This window comes from Seriola aureovittata, chromosome 19 (assembly GCF_021018895.1).
Source record: "Seriola aureovittata isolate HTS-2021-v1 ecotype China chromosome 19, ASM2101889v1, whole genome shotgun sequence".
NCBI lineage: Eukaryota > Metazoa > Chordata > Actinopteri > Carangiformes > Carangidae > Seriola > Seriola aureovittata.
The window spans coordinates 23,857,982-23,871,608 of NC_079382.1; the positions used below are offsets into that span (position 1 = coordinate 23,857,982).

General features: G+C 44.7%; 1 protein-coding gene across 2 annotated transcripts; it reads left to right on the top strand.

Moving 5' to 3' along the window:
• Positions 1 to 992: 992 nt before the first annotated feature.
• On the top strand, positions 993 to 13,489 carry cep43 (centrosomal protein 43). 2 transcript variants are annotated; one of them, XM_056405010.1, is made up of 18 exons: positions 993 to 1,166; positions 2,311 to 2,364; positions 2,451 to 2,505; positions 4,403 to 4,491; positions 4,858 to 4,995; positions 6,117 to 6,173; positions 6,273 to 6,343; positions 7,011 to 7,072; positions 7,200 to 7,261; positions 7,856 to 7,921; positions 8,608 to 8,661; positions 10,462 to 10,640; positions 12,016 to 12,093; positions 12,336 to 12,448; positions 12,597 to 12,671; positions 12,968 to 12,998; positions 13,120 to 13,207; positions 13,315 to 13,489. In XM_056405010.1, exons 1-18 carry the CDS (start codon positions 1,083 to 1,085, stop codon positions 13,387 to 13,389), a joined length of 1,431 nt encoding a protein of 476 aa, XP_056260985.1. In that variant the 5' UTR covers positions 993 to 1,082; the 3' UTR covers positions 13,390 to 13,489. The 2 variants fall into 2 exon arrangements, with proteins under 2 accessions (XP_056260985.1, XP_056260986.1); XM_056405011.1 differs by lacking the exon at positions 8,608 to 8,661 and having other exon boundaries at positions 994 to 1,166.
• Positions 13,490 to 13,627: the final 138 nt, after the last annotated feature.

Consider the following 13,627-nt stretch of genomic DNA (forward strand, 5'->3'; position numbering starts at 1 on the left):
CATTTATTCATGACAACAGAAAACTACATTCACCAAAACCTCTGACTCAGTCACCAATCAATCACCAATCAATCACCAATCAATCATCATTAATCAAACACTGTTTTCAGATCAGACACAAAGACAATCACTGTTCATCACACTCCACAGAATCATGGAGAACACAGAGTTCAGAACTGAGTAAAGACATTTTCTGTTTTCTGTTGACAGCTCAGTAACAGTTACAGTATTGATTACTGTAATCAATCAGGTATTGACTGTCTGATTCAGCTCTTACAAACAGTAAAACTTCAGAGCGACAGAAAGACAAATGTAAAGCACTAATGTTACTGTTATTTTACAGTACATCACTGTACATGATATTACACTATATGATGGCAGGATAATACAATCTGTTACTTTTGAACTTAATTCCTATAAATCCACACAAATTAAAAACAAATTAAAACAAGAGAATACGCATTAAAAATATATATTAAAACATCTATATGTTTTTTTTGTATTAATTTCTGATGGATTTTAAACATGTCTAACTTCACATTCTGTCTCAGACTTTTGAACTCTACTGTTAATAATACCTACACATATTAACAGACTGTGGATGGATGTATATTTATGTAACATCTGTCTATATAAGCATACATACATAAATGTATAAATATGTACAGGCTAGATATATATGTCAATAAATGAAGTTGTTCTATATGATTTTTACATATATGTACATATAAAATAAAAATGTTTATTTCATAAATGGAAATTCAAGACATATCTGTTTCCTCTTCACACTGCAGTTGACTTGAAGTAATTAAATCAAGTTTACTGGCTGTTTTTACCGAACTGCTTAATGAACAGGCTGGAAACACCTTTGCTGTTCACTAGCTAATGTCAGTGATCCGGATCCTCCACTCCAGCTGGGGGCGGTAATGATCCATTTCCGTGTTTGCAGATTAACCTCAAGAAGAAGAAGCAGCAGCAGCAGCAGCAGCAGAAGAAGAAGAAGGAGACGGCGTCGTTTCCGTGTTTTGTTGTGTAGTCCCTGACAACAGCAGCCGTTAGCTCCGGGGACAAAACACGGGAACATGTCGGCTACCGAGGACGACACGGAGCTCCGGGACCTGCTCATCCAGAACCTGGAGAACAACGGAGTCCTCAACAAGCTCAAGGTCCGACAACCTTTAACCTCACTCCGCTCCGTGTCACCGGGAATACCGATGCTAGGCTAATGATAGCTTAGCAGCTAGCAAGCAAGCTGAACGGGTTTCGGTGAAGTCACGGTGACTGTTGTAGATTCGGTACCGGGGGCAGGTTCGGGTTTTCTTGAGCCGGTTCTGAGGCGGCTCTGTGTTCGCTGACAGTTTGTTCCGGTAGAAACTGATCGGAAGGTTTGATCTTCAGACTCTTTGAAGATTTAATGATCAAAATAAGTTTTAAAACCAGTTTCCAAACACACAGGAGCTCAAGTCAGTAGGAGAGGAAATCTTCACATTTCAAAAAAAGTCCCAATATTATGAAAATACAGTCATAATGTAATGAAAATATAATCATAATGTAATGAAAATATAATCATAATATAATGAGAATAAAGTTATAATATAATCACAATACATTCATGATATTATGAAAAAACAGTCATAATATAATGAAAATACAATCATAATATTATGAGAATAAAGTTGTAATTTTACAAGAAAAAAGTCATAATATGAGAATAAATGTTTTTTTCTCTCCAGATTTTACATTTCTAATTCTCGTAATATTATGACTTTATTCTGTGATGTCAGATTTCCTCCCTCATTGTGGCCTGACACACTGACGGTCTCCTCAGTTCAGAGCTGTGGCTAATTGTTATCTTCACTGTCCAGTCATCTCTCATCAACTGGTTAATCACTTGTCTAATAATGGAATAAAAAACATATTAAACAGATTCTCCAAGATGATGATCTGACAAACGCTAAAGATGCTCAGATTATTATCACAGGGATCCACAACATTCACATAGAGAAGCCGTCCAGGTCATTGATTAGTTTTATGTTGATGGACTAATTGATTAAACAAACCAGATGTGTCAGTGTGAACAAACAGAGACGCAGTGTGTAAATGAGAGTGACAGTAACTGTGGCCTGAACAAAGTTCGTCCAGTGACTTTCAGTTTCTCTTTTTATCTTTGATTCATCATTTCATCCATGAAAGGTCAGAAAATGATAAAGCTGCTTCTCTTTGAGGAAGTTTAACCAGAACTAGTGAAATGTTTTCTTTAAAATAAGAATCAATGAAGAATCAAAATGAATGTCCTGTTTCCTGCTGCAGGCGGAGATGAGGGCGGCCGTCTTCCTGGCCATGGAGGAGCAGGACAAACTGGAGGTGATGGTTCATGTTCACAGTGTACAGTACCAACCGTGGTTCCTGTCACTTTATTGATTTACATTTTGTTCCTCTTTGATCATCAGAATAAAACTCCTCTGATCAATGAAAACCTGAAGAAGTGTCTCAACACCAAAGACGGTGAGTCATTTACTCTCCTGTTTGTCCCTCATGCTTCTGTATTCAATCAATCAATCAGACTTTATTTGTAGAATAAAAGCAATAAAACGCACAAGAATAATTGACCAAGCAATAAATAAAAACAATAGAAATAAGATAATAATAACAGGAAATGAGGGAACGTTGAAGACTGGAGCAAAGATAATGACGCAGTGATGAAGATAAAATAATAAAATACTAAAACAGAGGAGATGTATTTAAGTGAGGAAATAACCAGAAATAAAAGGAAAAGAATCCAGAAAATAATAACACAATAAAAGGACAAACCGGTGAAACAGCTTGAAATATACAAATAAACAGAAAGATAAATAAATAAACATAAATAAAATTCAATTAACACCCAGACTGAAAAGGGCGGTGTTCCTGCTTCCCCTCAGCTGATGTCACCCAGCTGATGTTTGTTTATATGATGTTTATATATTTTTATCTGACGTTACTCGTGCCTTGGCCTCCATCTTGTTCCCTCCTCTGAGCTGCTGTCACTGTCCACACCGACGAGTCGGTCAGTGGACAGACATGTTGTAGGTGATGGGAGTCACCACAGGGGGGAGCTGTGGCTCAGCCTGCAGGATTCAAGGGAACCTGAAGAACCGTACTGGGTTCTCCTGCCATGTTTGTTACTTTAAGCTCAGAGGGTTTCAGTCGTCGAGGTTCTCTCCCTGCAGAACCCTCTGTCAGTTTCAGAACCAGAACCAGAGAGAAGTCTTCACACAGCAGCAGGTTGTTATAGAATATAGAACCACACTGCAGATGTTCATCTCACTTTGACTCTTCACTGTATGAAGTCGATCAATCAACAGGAAGTTCATTTTGATTCATTGTATCAGTCGATATTAAAACAGTTTTTCCTCATCACATGATCATAAACTGAATGTGAACCAAACAAGAACTGGTCAATAACTGATCTGATGTTTCATCAATAAAGAAAATGATCAGTAGATTCATCAATGAAGAACTCACCTGTCCTGTCTCACCTGTCCTGTCTCACCTGTCCTGTCTCACCTGTCTTGTCTCATCTTTTCTGACTCATCTTTTCTGACTCACCTGTTCTGTCTCACCTGTCCTGTCTCACCTTTTCTGACTCACCTGTTCTGACTCACCTGTCCTGGTCTCACCTAACCTGACTCACCTGTCCTGGTCTCACCTGTCCTGACTCACCTGTCCTGTCTCACCTGTCCTGACTCACCTGTCCTTTCTCACCAAACCTGACTCACCTGTCCTGTCTCACCTGTTCTGACTCATCTGTTCTGACTCACCTGTCCTGGTCTCACCTAACCTGACTCACCTGTCCTGGTCTCACCTGTCCTGACTCACCTGTCCTGTCTCACCTGTCCTGACTCACCTGTCCTGTCTCACCTAACCTGTCTCACCTGTCCTGTCTCACCTGTTCTGACTCACCTGTTCTGACTCACCGGTCCTGGTCTCACCTAACCTGACTCACCTGTCCTGGTCTCACCTAACCTGACTCACCTGTCCTGTCTCACCTGTCCTGACTCACCTGTCCTGTCTCACCTAACCTGACTCACCTGTCCTGTCTCACCTGTCCTGACTCACCTGTCCTGTCTCACCTGTTCTGACTCACCTGTTCTGACTCACCTGTCCTGGTCTCACCTAACCTGACTCACCTGTCCTGGTCTCACCTAACCTGACTCACCTGTTCTGACTCACCTGTCCTGGTCTCACCTAACCTGACTCACCTGTCCTCGTCTCACCTAACCTGACTCACCTGTCCTGTCTCACCTGTCGTGACTCACCTGTCCTGTCTCACCTAACCTGACTCACCTGTCCTGTCTCACCTGTCCTGACTCACCTGTCCTGTCTCACCTGTCCTGACTCACCTGTCCTGGTCTCGCTGCAGGTCGCCTTGTGGCCAGTCTGATCATGGACTTCCTGCAGGTCTTTAACCTGGACTTCACCTTGGCTGTGTTCCAGCCGGAGATCAACTCGGTGAGTGTCAGGTTAACGTGGTGACGCAGCCTCAGGTGTGACGTGACCTCAGACTGAGTGTATGTGGTCCGTCATCCTCACCTGTATTCTGGTTTGTGTTCACAGCTGTCACATCATCCACCTGTCTCTCTTCTTCTTTGGTTCTTTAACATGAACATCAGTCCTCACTTCACTTCCTGTTGATCATTAACAGGTTTAACTGTGGACTGGTCGATTGATTCAAAGATGATTAGCCAATAATCAATCAGTCAAAATAATCGCGCTCATCCTTTAATCGTCAGCTGTTGTTATGGCGACTGTTTGGTGATGCAGTCAAAGACCCACCTGATGAGTAGTGGATCTGTAAACATCAACATGTGCTTTCAGCTGCACGGTCTGGAAGGCCGGGACCTGGTCTGCAGAGAGCTGGGTCTGTCGGAGTCCGAGCTGAACAGGAAGTCCCCTCTGCTGCTGGAGCTGGTCAGGAGAGGACGCCACAAAGACGAGCCGAGCGTCTGCACTCAGGTGAGGACTCGTCCAGATGACAGTGTGTGTGTGTGTGTGTGTGTGATTGTGTGTGTGTGTGTGTGTGTGTGTTCAGAGGGTGGGTGTTATGATCTGGGTCACTGAGCTGCAGACTGTCAGTAGAGACTCAGGGTGCGGAGCTTTGGTTTCCTGTTGATCTCAGTGTGTCCTGGTTTCTGCTGCTGATGCTCCACATCTGCTGCAGCTGCAGAAGACTCGCCGGCCCCACGGCTCTTCTTCTCTCCACCTCTTCTCTTCTTCACTTCTTCACCTTCTCTTCTTCATCTCTTCTCCTCTTCTTCTCTTCTTCTCTTAACACTTCGACAGAACTTTTAATTTGGTAAAAATGTTCATCTAGACTCACTAACTAATTCGATTTTGGTGGCTAAAGGTCAAAGTTCAAAGGTCATAGTGACCTCACAAAAAATGATTTTGGCACTGTGAACGTGATGTCTTGAACTCCTGAAGGGAATCCCTTCAAACTTGGCTCAAAAGGTCAAAGGTCAATTGGTAGCGGCCTCATAAAACCCAGTTTTGGCTTTGTGAATTCAATACCTCAGTAACACCGTTCACCTGGACATTTTGGTGGTCAAAGGTCAGATGAACAGGAAGTGACCTGGAACTAGTCTGAGTGGATTAACTGACTTTAAGTGATTCCTTAAGTGAACATTATGAACACATACATATACACATTAAAGAAAGTCACACTTTAAGGAAAATCTTAACTGAAGGCGGTTTGTGAAAGTGACCCCTGACCTTTACATCTTAACATTCGTTTGAAAACATGAGTAATCCCTGAATGATGAGGTCAGAGAGGTTTATTTTGAAATTCTACTTTTAATTGATCCACTAAATCAACTTGAAATAAATGAATGTAGTTTTTACATTTGGTTTAGTGACGGTGTCTGTGTGAAACCTTCGTGGATCAGTGTCCATCATGGCGTTGAAATTCTCTCTTTTTAAAAACGATATTTTTAAATGTAAATGATCTCTCTCACACACACACACACACACACACACACACACACACACACACACACACACACACACAATCATCTAACCTCTAAAACTCGTGTATTTCCTGTGTTCATGCTCTGATTGTTCCTCCTCTCACTTCGTAGGAACCGTCTCAGAGACAGATCACACACGCCCGCAAGAAATATGACTTTTATGACAAGGTGAGTTTCCAGGAAACCTGTGTATGATGTCATTGGTCTCCGGCCAATCACAGATGTTGTCATCAGGTGTTGATTGTTGTTCTTGTTTCCCGCCTACAGGAGCACAGCGGCTCGGTTTCAAAGGAAGACGTGAAGAGCGTCTTCATGGATCTGTTCCCCAGACTGAACAAGTAGGAAATAATTATCCGTCCTGGTTACCATGGTAACACATTCAATAAATCTAAATGTCAGAGTTTCACTACTTAAATATCGTGGCCAAAAGAACTCATGATACCTATGGACCAATCATTATCAAATATGACAGTCATCATCAGTAACTGTAAATCAACCAACCGGCAGTGTCTGACTCCGCCCCCAACTCCCAGCTAATCCAAATATGGTCAAAGAGGAGGGGCCTGTGTGGAGCTGAGACTTTGGTTTAGGCTGGTTCTCACCCACCTGTCACTCAAAGAGGCCACGCCCTCAATCCTCCATAACATTAGTCCTTAATAAAATGTAAACAGGTGAGTTGTATAAACAGGTGAGTTGTATAAACAGGTGAGTTATATAAACAGGTGAGTTATATAAACAGGTGAGTTATATAAACAGGTGAGTTATATAAACAGGTGAGTTATATAAACAGGTGTCATGAAGGAGGAAATTAGCTCTAGAGACCAAAACAGTTTTTGTACCAGGCTGTAAACATGTTTATTTCTGCTGTAAAGTTGGACATTTTAACATGGGAGTCTCTGGGGACTGACTCACTGTTGGAGCCAGACTCTAGTGGTCGTTAGAGGAACTGCAGCTTCTGGTTCTTCAGTTTCGTTTTAATGAGCGCTAACGTTGTGTGATCTGCAGGAACATGTTGGAGAGGTTCATCAGTGACGAGCTCAGAGCTGCTGACAAAACCTTCTCTAAAGGTAAGATGGTTCATGGCAGCATTACAGACTGTACCTGTAAACAACAGTGGCAGGTATCAGCTGCTGTCACACCTGTGGAATCAGGTGTGTAACTCTGACACTGACTCGTCTCTGTGTCTGTTCTCAGCTGTAGACCTGCAGCTCTTTCTGGGGATGTACAGACGTCTCTTCTCTCAGTGCAGAAGTGTGGTGAGAGTCTCCGAATCTGTCTCATTTACATGTCGTGCTTTTGTCTTTTTTGGTCCTGCTAATGACCGTCTCATCAGTGGTGCCCAAACTGAGGGCTGTGGGTCCCTCCAGGGGCCCATGAATAAGCTTTAGTGGTCTCAAGGCGAATAAAGGCAGAGGGGAGGGGAAAGAAAAGATTTACAAGAAAATGAAGTTTTCTCTCATTTTTGTTTTTAATTTGGATTTAACAGCATATTTTCACCTGTCCAGGCCTCTGAAAGCCCCCCATCAATAATTCTCTAAAAAATCAGCTGAAAATCCTTCAACTAATGGATCCATCACACAGGTCAAAGACTGGGAGCCACTGAAATAATGTTTGATGAGTGATTTGATTTGGCTGAACAGATAGAAAATGTTGGACTGTTCCTTTAATGTCATTATTTGCTTCATTTGATTGTTTTTCTTTTGTAAAGTCTTTAACTGCTCTGTTGAAAATATACTAAAAACCAGGTGCTCCCCAGGAGCTCCCATTAATCTCCACCCTCTTCATGCTGTGTAGATTTATCTTGAAAAGATCAAAGTAGTTCAGTGAATTCACTCTGTGTCTTTGTTCAGGTGGTTCAGGACTCTGATGTCACCCCCCCCCCTGAGGAGAAGATCAGCTCTCCACCTGTCAGTAAGGTACGTCCGGCTCCACCAGCTGTGTGTGGTTGTGCTGTGAATCCACGAGGCCTGAGCTGTTTGTCAGCCAATCAGAAGAGAGGAGGCTCTGAGCCTCTCTTCTGATTGGCTGACTGTTTTCTGAGTGATCCAATAAAAATATAGCAGATTTCAGGTAAAAACACTGAGAGAAACCAAATCCTGCAAGGTTTGGATGGTGGGTCCAGGTGGGCGGGGCTTGGTGACTGCTTTGTTGTGACATCACAAAGTTCCAGAAGTCCTGACGGCTGGTTTTAAGGCTCAGTTTCTGAATACAGGCTGTGTGCATTTCTCTGTGGACTGAGGCTTTGATACTTTCACAGTATTAATATAGAAGCTAGAGCTGATCTATAATCTATAATCACACTACACATGGACGTCTAGAGATGATACCAACAAAGATGTTCCTACAGTTTTTATTGGCTGAGACATTTCTGCAGGTTGACTAATGCAACCTGATTTAAACTAGTAGCTTCTGAGAGGTGAGGAGAGACTGAAGGGTTTATGAAGAGCTGCTCCAACAGTCAGACACTGAAAGACGCCATGTTCAGACCAACATGAGCACATCATCATCAGCTGCTCTGATGGCGAGTGTCAGTGTGTGAGGTGTGTGTGTTGGTGCGGTGTCAGGTGTGTAGCCGCTGATGCCCTGTCCCTGTCGTGCACAGATCCCCAGGTATAAAGGCCAGAAACACAGAGGACAGAGTCAGACAGCAGCCAAGGTAACGACGTGGCGAGCGCAGGGCAGACACGCTAACACCCTTAGCGCCTGCTGCTGACGCCGACGCCCACACGCCGCTTCCATTCTTCTCTGTGTCACATTCACACAATCACTCAACTTTAACCCTTAAGCCTGATTGTCTTCTCAGAGTCAGACCTCAACACATGTGAAACATGTCGCTGTGACTTCCTCTACCTGAGGATGGCCCTTCAGAATAAAGCTTCAATCAGACTCCTCCTGTTTTTAAGTTTCCTTCAGGAACAGCTGTTAGGTGTGATAGTGTTAATGATAATAAAGTTGATGATGATGATGATGAGTTTGGAGTAGTGTCAGATCAGATATCAATGATATCAATGATGCAGAGAGAGAAATGCTCAGTGCATCATGGGAGTTCTGATGGTTAATGTCACGAGCTTCTGTCCAGTGATGGTGTGAGGGGTGTTGTACCTGCTGTCCACAGAGAGGGGGCGGAGCTCAGGACATATCAAACGCACTGCTGCAGGAGAAGCTTCATGGGAGTTGTAGTTCTTTCCCCCTCCGGTCGATCTGCGGACAGGAAACCTCTCTGACTCAAACTCTGGAGCCGGTCTGACTGAGGCGGGACAGGAAGTGCCGTCCTGACCTCTGAAGTACAGATCCAGTGTTAAACCTGACATGCAGCTGTAGTCTGACTGTGTGGAGGGAAAGCGTAGCACCGCTCCTCACCTGACCCCAGACCAGCTTCAGAAACCTGAACCAGGATGAAGCGACTGTCTGAGGTCGTCAGCAGCTGCTCAGACTCACCTGTCTGCTTTAATCCTTCATCCTAACAGAAACTCTGAAGCCTGCAATGATGATCACATGACTCTGAGTCCGTGAAGTCCCAGACCCAGGTGTGGGGGACTCACCTGCACCATAACGACTCAGTGTCACGTCCTTTTCCACACCACTGACAGGAAACACAGTGACAGTGACTGACTTCCAGTGTAAAGGCACGATCCCTCCCACTCCTAGAGGACTTTTAATGTGAAATACCTGCAGGAAGTGTCCGGTTTTATTGATGGGACGAATTTTAAAAACAGCAAAGTAGAAGCAGCTGAAAATAAAAGACACTTTGTTGATAATCAGAGTGGTGAGCAGGACACGGATCAGTGCTGTGGACATGGACATTATACTGAACTGAATACAGATACTTATACAGTCAGTCAGTGTTTAACTGGAAACCAGCTTCATGTTGAAGTCCTGTGTACAAACTAAATGTCAACATTAATTAAGATGATTCAGTGCAATAATCTTTCAAATGTGGATACAAGCACCAGAATTGGTGTGTTTTTCCATCTGGGGCCATTAATTTGAAAAATCCCATTAGCCACCGGAAATTTCTGAATGATGAACCAAAACTTCTGTAAGAGTCGACAGTCTACTTCTCCTAACATTAGCTCTCTAGGCTAACTCGCTAACGTACTTTTTGTAAGTAATTAATTTCATTTCTTACAGTTTACTAAACTTCACCTTCTACAATGTTAAAATGTTTGATTTGACACCTGGATTATTAACGAGAGAAAATAGTGGATGAACTTATTAAAAATAACATTTGCTTGCCAGAAGTGGCAGAAAGTTTCCAGTCTAGTACTTGTATCCACCTTTGATCTGCACTTACTGGAGATGTTGTGTGATCATCATGGAGCCGGAGGCAGCGACACTCACTTCCTGTTTAGTGGTTAATCATCAGCTCTTTAATGAACCTCTGGACACTCGTCCAATGCTTGACGTGAAGCTGAACCTGCCGTGATGCGTTTCCTGTTTCCGTGTCGTCGAGCAGGACTCGGACTGTGTGACGTCTCTGGGTAGAGGAGACTTCCAGCAGCAGGACAGCAGGACCTCCACCCTCGCTGTGAGGAGGGAGCGTCTGGACCTGGACCTGGAGGTGGAAGACGACCTGGACGACGGAGACTCGTTCTTCGACGACCCGCTGCCCAAACCTCAGAAGACCTACGGCTGGTGAGGACGCCTGAACTCATCAGAGACGTTCGCTGCTCCCTCTGAATGTTGGTGAAAAAGAATTTGTTTACACAGCAACAAGAAGTGTGGCTCCGCCCACCAGAAACAACAGTAAACACAGCCTCAGGATCTGAGTTATTTATCAGTTATTGATTTGAGTTATTGATCTGGAGTTATTGATCTGAAGTTATAACTTTAATTACTGACAACTGAGGAAAGTTAAACTTGAGAGATTTGATACAGGATTTGGATTCGGTAAAGCTGCAGCTGACTTAGTTAGTTACTTAGTAAGTTAGTTAGTTAATTAGTTAGTGCAACTAGAGATGGTGCAGCTGATCAGTAACTACTTAGAAACTAACTAGTAAGTCAATAGTCGACGCAGTATTTCCCTGCAGGAAGTGTACCTGTAGAAAGATAATGTTTCTGTTTTCACAATAAAGGCCAGGCACTGCCTTCACATTAAGGTGCTTTTATTGTGGAGGGTATGGAGGAAGTGAGTCATCATTAGCTCACTGTAGCAAACGAGCAGCAGCACAGAAAATGAAGAAGTGCTGATGCTTGTGCAGAATGAGTCCAGACATGATGTGTGTCCCTCTGAACTGACCTGTCCAGGTGTCTAACCCCCCCCCACCCCCCGCAGTGCTTGACCTGTCACACCTGTTTCTGTATTTCCTGCTTTGTTTTGGATGTACCTCTGCTGTGCTGTCTGTTTTTGTCTTGTGTCTCCCCGTCCTGTCTTCTTTCCTCACCTGTCGCCCCTCTGTCTACCTGTGTGTCACCCCCCCTGCAGTGTTGTCCCTCTTAGGGAGGAGTGTCTGTCTGGGCTGGTCGTCTCCCCCATGAGGCGAGGCAAAAGCCTCAGCGAGTGAGTGTGCACGGTTAGCCCCGCCCTCAGGTGTCAGCGTGAGTCAGATCAGACTGTCACTGTTACACTGCCTGCTTTGATGTCATCATCTCATGTGTGATGTCATCAGAGCTGCTCCGCTGACTGGCTGTGTGATGGGCTCAGACAGTCAGTCAGATTACACTCCATCAAACTGTAGTGACCTCTGAGGAGGAAGTGAGCGAGCAGCAGAGCAGCTCCGGGCATCGCCTCTCTCCTGGTTTCAACACGACTGAAACTAAGAGACCGAACGTCCTGACAGGTCCACGGGTCGACTGAGGACGTTAGACAGAATCATATTAATGAGACTGACTCTGTAACAACCTTTGTCTCTCTCTCTCTTTGTCTCTCTGTCTCTCTCTCTCTGTCTCTCTGTTTCTCTCTCTCTCTCTCTCTGTCTCTCTCTCCCTCCCCCTCTCCCTCCCTCTCTCTCTCTCTCTGTTTCTCTCTCTCCCTCTCTCTCTCCCTCCCTCTCTCTCTCTCTGGTCTCAGTCTGTCTGTCCTGGCTGGTGACTCAGAGGGCGAGCGAGACGATCCTCTGTCTGAACACAGTCAGAGCTCTGAGCTCAGGTGAGCTATAGGTGTGTGTCTCTCTCTCTCTCTCTCTCTCTCTCTCTCTCTCTCTCTCTCTCTCTCTCTCTCTCTGTGGATCCAGTCTTTGATGTATTGATCGTTATTGATTATATTGGTTATTGTCATTGAAAAGCACCAAACTCAATGAAAGATTTGATGAATTAAAACGTCTGTTTCACATATAGAACATATAGAGCATCACTTATAGGAAGTCCATGACTGTTTGTTCTGTATCCCAGGAAGGTGGAGGCGTCTGGGGCCAGAGAGGGTCCTGCAGGGTCCCCGTCTGAGGCTCCGAGACCAGGAGGGGGAGGGGGGAGCAGCACGTCGGAGCCGAGCCGCAGCAGGAGCGGTCAGTTATATTTGCCCAGTTCCTGACTCTAGTGTGTGTCCTGGGGGGGTAAAGGTTCGTCCTCTGGAGAGCAGGAGGCAGATCTACTGATGCTTCCTGTAAACGTGATCAACCACGTCCTGACACAGAACTGATTGTGTTCCCACAGGAGCGTCAGAGTCCAGAGACAGGGGCTCCAGAGACTCCAGGCCCCCCCCCCACAAAACTGGATCCCTGCATCTAGGTAGGAGTCAGTCCTCCACAGCTGCTCCTGGTCCTCTGTGATGTTTCCTGTGTCACACACAGACCGCCCTTTGTGATCAAAGGTCAAAGGTCACAGTGACCTCAGAAAACACCGTTTATCATTACTGAAACTTGTCTGAGAGGAGGACAGGAGCAGGACCACCGTGTCTCTTTGTGATTATAAAATAATTCCAGCTGTTCAACATCTGTTTGTCCAGCAGCCTCCACATCTGCTCAGACAGGATTAATAGAGTCAGTGTCAGGCAGCAGCTCATGTTCCTCTCTCTGTTTTCACAGACGACGTGGAATATGACGACGACTTCAACAGGTCAGTGTGTTTGTGTGTGTGTTTATTCAGTCAGTTCCTGTTTACTGAGTGAAGAGATGAATCATGGGAACTAAACATGAGGCGCAGTAAACAGATGATGATGAAGATGTGTTTCTTTCAGTCATCGTTCAGATTTCTCCAGGAGCGAGTTGAGCATCGGAGAGGAGATCGAGGAGGTCTCCATCGAGGGACCTGACACCAGCGACAAGGTGAGCACACCTGGGGGGTCCCTCTGGTCCAGGTTCAGGCTACTGGTCCTTGTTCAGATCCTGGTTCTGGTCCAGGTCCAGTCTTGACAGTCTGTTGTGTTCTGCAGGACACCACCCAGGACCTGAGTGTGTCCCAGCTCAGTCAGAGTCACGAAGCCGACTACATGGAGGAGGTGGCCTGACGCTCCCATCATGCAACTCTCTGGGCTTTCCCATCATGCACCTCTTTGTATCATCCATGTCTAAGTGTTTCACTGAGAGAATAAATGTTTTGAACCGAAAGCTCGTTCTCTGCACAGTCGTTTCTGAGGAACAGGTGTCACTCACCTGCTGCAGGAGCTGATGACTCATCAGCTGATTCACTCATTCATTATAACATGACTGTGCAGGATGTAAACATTAAAACAAACAACAACAAAC